This window comes from Pogoniulus pusillus, chromosome 4 (assembly GCF_015220805.1).
Source record: "Pogoniulus pusillus isolate bPogPus1 chromosome 4, bPogPus1.pri, whole genome shotgun sequence".
In the NCBI taxonomy this organism is placed as follows: Eukaryota; Metazoa; Chordata; class Aves; order Piciformes; family Lybiidae; genus Pogoniulus; species Pogoniulus pusillus.
Genome location: NC_087267.1, coordinates 3,675,249 through 3,683,984, shown reverse-complemented (window position 1 = coordinate 3,683,984; position 8,736 = coordinate 3,675,249). Strand labels below are relative to the sequence as shown.

At 47.8% G+C, this 8,736-nt stretch overlaps 1 protein-coding gene across 1 annotated transcript in view; it reads left to right on the top strand.

Moving 5' to 3' along the window:
* The first annotated feature begins 393 nt into the window (after window positions 1–393).
* Window positions 394–8,736, top strand: part of RASSF3 (Ras association domain family member 3) — a 57,035-nt gene continuing 48,692 nt past the window's right edge. Inside the window, exon 1 of the mRNA XM_064141997.1 lies at window positions 394–787. Within this exon, the coding sequence (XP_063998067.1) occupies window positions 659–787 (129 nt within the window). The 5' untranslated portion in view covers window positions 394–658. The remainder of the gene's footprint in view (window positions 788–8,736) is intronic.

The following is an 8,736-nucleotide window of genomic DNA, read 5'->3' as shown; positions in this document are numbered from 1 at the left end:
CAGCAGCTGCAGGAGTTCCAGGTTTCCGTCGCTCGGCACGCCTGGGTTTGCCACCACTTGCAAAGCTTGAGATGCAGGAGAGGCTTTGTAATTACTTCGACATAGGGTCATTTTTCATAACTTTTTTCTTACAAGTGCAGGGGTGAAGCCGGGTATTTATTAGGGAAAAGTTCGGGAACTTCTCTCTTTAGGAATCCCCCCGAGGCTGCCGTAATTAGTGAGTGGGGGACGCCGAGGCCTCCGCACAGGGCCAGCGGAGTCGCAGACTGCGGCCCACACCCGTGCTTTGATCTGCCGCCTCCGCCCATGGCGCTGCAGCCGAGCCCCGGCGCTCGGCCGGTGGGCTGGCCGTGCCGCCGGCATGCCTAACTCGCACAGGCTGGAGTTTCGGAGGCGGGAAGCCAGCGGTCTCCGCCCCCTCACCTGCCGCCCGGGGCGGGCGGGGTGTTGCCGTCTGGCCGGGCTCCGAGCGGCGCTGCCCGCGGAAACTTGTGCAGCAGGAAGGGAGCAGAGGGCGGGAGCTGAGCCGCCAGAGCCGCCGCAGCTCCTCCTCCTGCACCCGGGGAGAGGAGCGGCAGCGGCGGGGCCCCATGCGGCGGCCGGGACGGCGCTCTCCGCCGCCGGGCCCCATCACCATCGTCACTAGCAGCCGCCACCGATGACCTGGACTAGCAGCATGAGCAGCGGCTACAGCAGCTTGGAGGAGGAGGAGTCCGAGGAGTTCTTCTTCACCGCCCGCACCTCCTTCTTCAGGAGGCCGCCGGGCAAGACGCGGGTCGCCCCAGAAGTAAGTACCTTGTTCGTGGCTGAGGGGCGGCCTCGCCATGTGGGGCAGCAGCCGCTGTGCCGGGCCGTGCTGGCTTCCTCTCGCTGGCCTCGGTCTCCACGTGTCCGCCGCCCCCTCCCCCACGGGGGCGAGCTCGGGGAGCCGCCCGGGCCCTGTGCCGGAGCAGGGAGGAGGCGGCGAGGGAGGGCTGCTCTTCCTGGGCTTCGAGCGGGGCTCCACTACGGGCGAGAGCCTATCTGGAGTGGTCTCGATAGTTTCAAGAGTCCGCCGGGGTGCCTTGCTCGGCAGTCGGCTTGTGAGGGAGTCCAGCTGCAGGGCCGACCCCCTGGAATCCGGCGAGCTGGGGATGTGATCTGAACTCACATGTTTCAGTGGTGAGTAACAGTGCTACCAGCCCTGCTATCGGCTCTGCGGGCAGCTCTCTGCTGAGGTATGGCAGGGTCTGCCACTCCTCTAGGAGCTCATTTCCAGGTGAATGACAGGCTCTTCAGCTGTTTTATTGGCAGAGGGAGGCCCTCGGAGGTGTTTAAGTGTCTTGGTTTAAGCATTCACGCTCGGGAAATCAACTGCAAGTGGCCTTTGCAGTGAAGAACTGCTCAAACCCCACGCGAACCCCCGTTTGTGTGATGTAGAGAGAGTGAGAAGTATGGGTGTGTTGAGGAAGCCTTGTCACAAGGGAAGCAGCCCCCTTCGCTTAGGACTAAAACTCGAGTTCAGGGATGCAGAATCGAACTGTCCCTGACCCATCCCGAGCAATCTTTAAACCGGGTAGGGTAAATACCACGTTTCTTTGGCAGAGCAGTCCAGATGCTGTGGCTTTTCTGTTCCCAAAGTGCGGGACACTTTTCTAGAGGTGGTTTATTACTTACTCACCTGCTTGCACCAGCATCTGTGGCCTCTCTCTGTTCAGTGCCTGTTTCATTGTACAGATGTTTGGTGGATTTTGGTGTCGATATTATTGCTGCAATGGAGACCTTGTTGTACACTTGCCTCTCAAAGTCTGCATACCTTGGTGGTGCGCTCTCTTCCCTCCCCAACAAGCCCCACCGTTCATTGCCCACTGACTTTTTTCCTAGGCTATGTTGTGCTGTAGAAAGCCAAACTTGGTTGCTGTTTCTCTGAGGTTCTCCATCTGTTATGCCCTGTTTATGATTTACTTAAAACTTAAGCCCTCTAACGGCCCCTCAGGAAACCCATGCTTCTGTTCAAGGAAGTGCACGGAGCTTTCTTGAGCTTTATCTTCCTTTGCAAAGTTTGGCAGGGAGCCTGGGCACAGCCTCTCCCTACACCTGAGCTCAGGCGCCTTGTGTAAATAAGCTGGGACCAGCTTTGTGTCATACTATGACTGCTTCCGCAGGGTGCTTCTCATGGCAGCCCTCCTCAAGGGTTGTCTTTTTCTCATCCAGCTTGAGTTTCAGCCTCCTACTAATCTGAGGGACTCCGGGGAACTTGGTAGGACTTGCTGGATGTCCTTGAACTTCGTCTGCTGACCTATTTGGCCATTACGGAGGAGGGCCATGATGTGATAGAATCATAGAATCAACCAGGTTGGAAGAGACCTCCAAGATCATCCAGTCCAACCTAGCAATAGTGCAGTAGGAGCAGAGACTTCATAGCTGTGTGGCTGCTTTGACATGAGATGTGAGAAAGCCTGAGCCTTGATTCAGATCCTTAAGAACACGTGTTTATAATGCTGTTTTATGAGTGATTTTACTAAATACTAGTCATGTAAGTAGTAAATTGTGCCAGCAAGTAAGCTGATGCGTGTGGTGCTAGTGTTTTCAAGCAAGGGTGGGTGGAAAAAGAACCACACCCTAAAATTTGATATTGTGCTCTAGTAGTGCTTTCCTAAAGAATACTGATGATGAGGTGCTTCAGGGTACGTGTTTTAAGTATGCACTGAATAGTCCAGAACAAATTCATCTGTGTTGCTGACTCTGCAGCGTCAGAAATGCTCAGCTACATGTTTCTAGCTGTGAAGTTATAACCAGTTGCTTTGAGCTTCTGAGTCAACTCAACAGTCATGTGGCCAGCAAGAGTGAGTTTCCTCTTCCAGCTACAACAATTGTGATAAGTCTCTTTGTACAGATGAGGATGTTACTTTTGGTTTGTATTTGAGGCTTAGTAAAAAAATGCACACTATGTCCCCTTGAGTGAAAAGAGGGGAGCTGTTAGTTATTCACAACTGTACAGATACTAAGCTTTGCAGTGTGTGTTTTCTCTTCTTATTTTTATCCTTCTTTTAGAAGCATTGAGTGCTGGCAGTTGTTGTCTTTGGTGTCTCTGTGCTGGGGAAGAAATGGGTTAGAGCATTTGACTTGCAGCTGTGCCTGCAGAAAAACTCAGTAGTAGTGTTTTCTTTTGTTTAGGGACTTGTTTTGTGTGCATTTCTAAAGAAAATAAAATTTCAAGGGCAGTTAAGTAGCTGGGTAAAGTTCTGGCTTCCATGAAATGGGGCAGGGATGGACTTAATTATGTACCTCAGCTTCTTGCAGCTAAAGCAAGATTAATGGATCAAAACCAATTCTGGTATAAAGATCTTGTGATAGTACCTGTAGACTTTGTCTATGATGTTCACCTTCTGTAGGGTGGTTAAAGATTTGTCTCTTAATCTCTCTCTCCTAAAATATGGAAGCATAAACACCATTACAGCATATGACACCCAGCATGGTGTTCCGGGGCCAAGCAATGGCCTCACAGCAATTTCCTAAGCAAGAAATACTTCAATCTCAGAGCCAGGTGCATAAAATAGAGACTGCTTTATGCTCTGGTGGTGTTCGTGGAAGTCTAGCTTTACTTAAGATTTGCTTCTGTGGATGTTGGAAAATTTAAGTATCAAAAGCTAGGTTAAGCTCAGTGTAGTCCTGTTTCATGTTTGCAGTGACTCAAATAAATGCAAAAGGAGGAACTGGAAATACTTCTGTCCTGTCAGTGTGACTGCTCATGTGATGTAAAGTTAACCATGGTCATGGCCTCTGCAAGATCAGGCCTGTGCTTCTGGGTGAACAAGCCACTGGAAATTGTCCATTGCTTCCAGAGAAAATAACAAAATAAGCTGTTTAGCAAACTTTGGAAAGCTGACCCCTTTCTCTCCCTCCTTCCTCCCGCTGACCCCCGTCACTTGAGGAAAAGGGAAGGCAGTTGTGCCTGCCCCACAAGCCGTGCTCTGTGTTGGAAGGATACACATCTTCCCGCACATGTCTGCTGTGCTTCCTCCTTCACATGTGTCAGTTCCTTGTGTTCTCCCACTTTGAACAGAGTTGATGCAAATCCTTGGACTATTTCTTCTTCCTCAGGCAGCTTGATGGACAGTGGCTTTCCAGCTGCTGTGGCTGGCAGCTGTGTTAGCGTCCTTCCTTTCTTATTAAGCTTATGTCTTATGTGAGAATCACTGCAAGCACTGCAGGACATCTCTGTGCTTGGTTCTGCCTGCTCTGTGGTTTGACATCCTCTTTCATTAACTGTAAGCATGAGGAACATGAGAAGAGGCTATGGGCAAAATCTCTCTGCCTGCCTTTATGTGTGAGGGATCTGAGAGAGGATGCCATTGTGCTTTAGGAAACACTGTTTTGGAATCTGGTGGTGCTGTGATGATCCTGGATTCCAGTTAGGGTAAATCCTTCAGCTTATACCAAGCATCTGAGTCATGAAAGATCTGCTCTCAAAATGTGAGGGAGCTGCAGGTTTATAATGAGAAAGAACTTGGGGGTAGGAAATTTGATGCTTCAGTGCTGCTCTGCTCTTTAAAGAATAAAAGTAACTGTGTGTTTATGCTCTCTCACCATTTCATATAGGGTAGGAGAGCCCTGCAGAGTGACCTTGTCATGATGGATGGGTGGGCAGAGGCCAAGGAGATTTAACAAGGTTAAGTGCAGGATTCTACACTTTGGCCACAACAACCGCAAGCAGTGATACAGGGTGGGGACAGAGCGGCTGGAGAGCAACCAGGAAGAAAGGGCCCTGGGGGTACTGCTAGGTAGTAGCCAAACATGAGCCAGCAATGGGCAGGAGAGGCAATGGCATCCTGGCCTGGATCAGGAAGTGTGGCCAGCAGGACGAGGGAGGTTATTCTTTCCCTGTACTCAGCACTGGTCAGGCCACACCTTGAGTACTGTGTCCAGTTCTGGGCCCCTCAATTCAAGAGAGATGTTGAGGTACTGGAATGTGTCCAGAGAAGGGCAACAAGGCTGGTGAGGGGCCTGGAACACAGCCCTGTGAGGAGAGGCTGAGGGAGCTGGGGGTGTGCAGCCTGGAGAAGAGGAGGCTCAGGGGTGACCTCATTGCTTCTACAACTACGTGAAGGGAGATTGTAGCGAGGTGGAGTTGGTCTCTTCTCTCAGGCAAGCAGCAACAGAACAAGGGGACACAGTCTCAAGTTGTGCCAGGGGACGTCTAGGCTGGATGTTGAGGAAGTTGTTGCCAGAGAGAGTGATTGGCATTGGAATGCGCTGCCCAGGGAGGTGGAGTCGCCATCCCTGGAGTTGTTGAAGCAAAGCCTGGCTGAGGCACTTACTGCCATGGTCTGGTTGATTGGCTGGGGCTGGGTGCTAGATTGGACTGGATGATCTTGGAGATCTTTTTCAGCCTGGTTGATTCTATGATTCTGAAGGGAAAAAAAAATCCTCTGCTTTCAAGAAAAATGCAATTGCTGCTCTTGGCAGTTTCCAGAACTGCACACTTACCTCCTGCACCTGAGAATGTGTTTGTTGCTTCACTATCAGTGCAGGGCCTTCTGTGTCTGAAGTCTGATTTCACCTTCCCTCTTCCCCTTACTGGTCTTGATCTTCACGGCATTCAGACCTGCTGTCGTAGTTCCTTCCCCTGTACCCTCACCCAGTGCCTCCTGCCATGACATTGTTTTTGTGGCCGTATTTTCTGCACGTTAGTGGAATTTGCAGGTGTGGGGGGAGTGGGAAAGGAAATTCATAAGAAAGCTGACAATGAAAAACGGATATGAAAGAGCAGGAGAGGCATGAAGGGGAGAGAGGCAAAAGGCACAGAGTGAAAGTCTCTTCCCTGACTACTCACGGCATGGTAACCAGCCATCTCGTTCCACTGTTGAAGGAAGAGGTTTGCAGGAAGAGTTGTGGGTTGTTTGTTTTTGCTTTGCTCTGTTTTGTTTTTAATAAGTGAACTGCTGCAAGCGTGAAAAAGTAGACAGCCTAGTGAGTGTAGAAGCCCTTTTTTAGGTCTGTTCCACGTGAGTTTTCGCAGTGGGTTAGGGCACTTCATTGAGAGGAAGAGACAAAAAAGACATTTTATTTGGAAAGTAAATGGTTTCTAGGGATAGAATACAATTTGTAACTGCTTAGGTCTAGTTGAGATGTCTGTGTGTTACCAGTGTCCATTATTAATAAGTTCCACGTTGTTTGTCCATTACAATTCTTCCCAGGTTTCCTTTCAGTAACATTCCTTAGGGAAAATGGCTCTCCTGACTAGCAGAACAAATGAGAATTCTAATTATAGGCTTGCTTTGGAGCCAAGAAGTTTAGGTTTATGTTTGACATGAAACTTACTTAAGAGAAAACCCAAACAACTAAAAATATCCACTGATTTTTTTTTTTCTTTTTAAATCTTTGTGGCAGTTGGTGGATATTATGAGGCAAACATTGTCACAGCTGAAATGCTTGGAAGTTAAGAGCCGAGGGAACGAGCAGGGTAGATATTGTGTCTATTTTAAGCCTGTGTCACTGTCATAGAGTAAACTAGCCATCCTTATTTTACATTTCTTCCTCATTCTTGGAGCACTCGGTGTGGTGCGAGCGTGTCAGTAGCTTAAGGGAGTGTGGTGGCCGTTTTGAGGGCAACTCTGAGTTCCCTTCTGAAGTTTCTCAGCCACTGGAGGTTAGAGGTTGCTGTACACTGATTTATCATTGCTGCTGATTCTTAGAATCATCAATTCAGGATCTGGGGACTTAGCTATGTGAAATGGTAACTGCTAGCACATGCAAATTTAAGAGACAAGTTTGAGAGATGGATTAATGTACTGTCCCAAGAAGAGTTTGAGTCACTAAAACATCTACTGAGTGGTGCTGTGTTCCTCATTGTAGGTGCCATGTGCACAGCAACGGCAGCAGGTTGTATTCAGACTACTTGACTAACTCTTACTTTCAACTCTTCTTCAGTCTGCTGTCTTAGCACTGTATTAGATGCAGTTACTTCTCTGTAAGCATAAACATTTGGACCACCAGCAGTATCTTACTAGCTTTATCACTGGCATTGGTTTGAACATTGCCAGGTAAACACTGGATTTTTTTATTTTTACATTTGGAGGAAAAAAATTATTTACCTCTCTGAGTAGTGGAGTATAGTGCCTAGGCTTTTTGCTGGCAAGATCAGGAGTACCTACTGTGTGTGAGTGTTCTGTGGTATAAGTGGTGTAATAACCCTGTAGCTTTAAGAGCAGCAGCAGAAGAGTAGAACATCTGGAGCTTTGGACTTTCTCTGAAGCCAGAAAGTGTTGGCTACCTATATGGTCCAAAGTGTTTAGACTTAAGCTTCATTCGATACATGTGAATAGCCATGGAGATGCCAGGAGTTTCAATTGAGGAGTTTGAATTGAGAGAAGTGCTCTGCAGAACCACTGAGCTCAGGATCATCACTAAAGAGACTGAATACTGACCCTCGTTAGATACATGTGAATAGCCATGGAGATGCCAGGAGTTTCAGTTGAGCAGTTTGAATTGAGGGAAGTGCTCTGCAGAACCACTGAGCTCAGGATCATCACTAAAGAGACTGAATACTGACCCCCCGAAACAGTTACATAAGGAAGGAGAGAATTTGGTACTCTCTTTTCCTGATATCTTAGTTCAGCTGTAGATATGTGTGTAAAATATGTATCAGAATAAGATTTTTTTGAAGAAATTTTTGCTGTCTGACAGCCAGCCACTGCTGAAGTGCAAAATAATGAAGGAAAACTGAAGTAAAAACTGATCCTGCAGTTCATCTCTCATGTAAAAACCCTGCAGCTCCAGTGATGGATTAGCAGCTGCAAATAAACTGATCAACAGAGGATTTTAGATGAGGTGGTAGATCTGTAATGCGGTGTTGTGGCAGTATACCTGTGAGCCAAGCCAAGCAATATAAGCATCAGGAAGAAAGAAGAGTGACAGATCTCTGTCCTTCAACTCTCCTTGGGGACAGATACAGTAAAGGTCCTTGGGACATCGGCAGGCGGCACACTGGAATTACTATTCAGTGTGTACTGCACTTTTCTCCCAGGTAGAAATAGTAGGAGTTTAATGTATGCCTGTATACACACACACAAAAGGTATTTCTATTTTAAAAACAAACAAATGAACCCTCCAAACAAACAAAACAAAACCCAAACAAAAACAAACAAAAAAACTCCAGAACACCCCCCCACACACGCTCAGAGATTTGTACCTTTTGAGGCCAGCGTTCAGGAAAGGTCTTAAAGTGGGCACATCCCATAGACTTGGGACACGCCCTGGTGGGAGAAACTAGCACAGTGTGCTGTCATCCCCTGCAGTTTCTCTACAGCACTTACCAGATGACAATATTATCAGGTTTTTATATGTGTTTAGGTGCCTGTAAAAAAGCCTATACCTTTCTGTAGGCAGATATGAATATACTTGGGATGAGTAATTACTGTTTCCCTTCTGTTTTTTCAGCACACTTGCAGTTTTGTGAGGTTGATGAAATACTGCAGACACTTTTGAGGAGAGTGCTTGCTATGCAGGCATGTATTTGGCTGTGCCTAAGCAGCCACATGTGATTTATGTAGCAATTAAGATCACTTTCTAGTTACTCATCTCTGTGGGTGCTGGAAAGGAATTTGTGTTTCCGTACACTGGGGAATCTGTGGTATACTCAAAATAATAGTAAAAGCAGGAGTGGTTCGTCTGCCTCAGAGGAAGCACCAAGTGTTAATGCTTGGTGCGCTGCTTGTCAGCTTCTCTGTCTCACTCTTTACCCACAGAGTAATT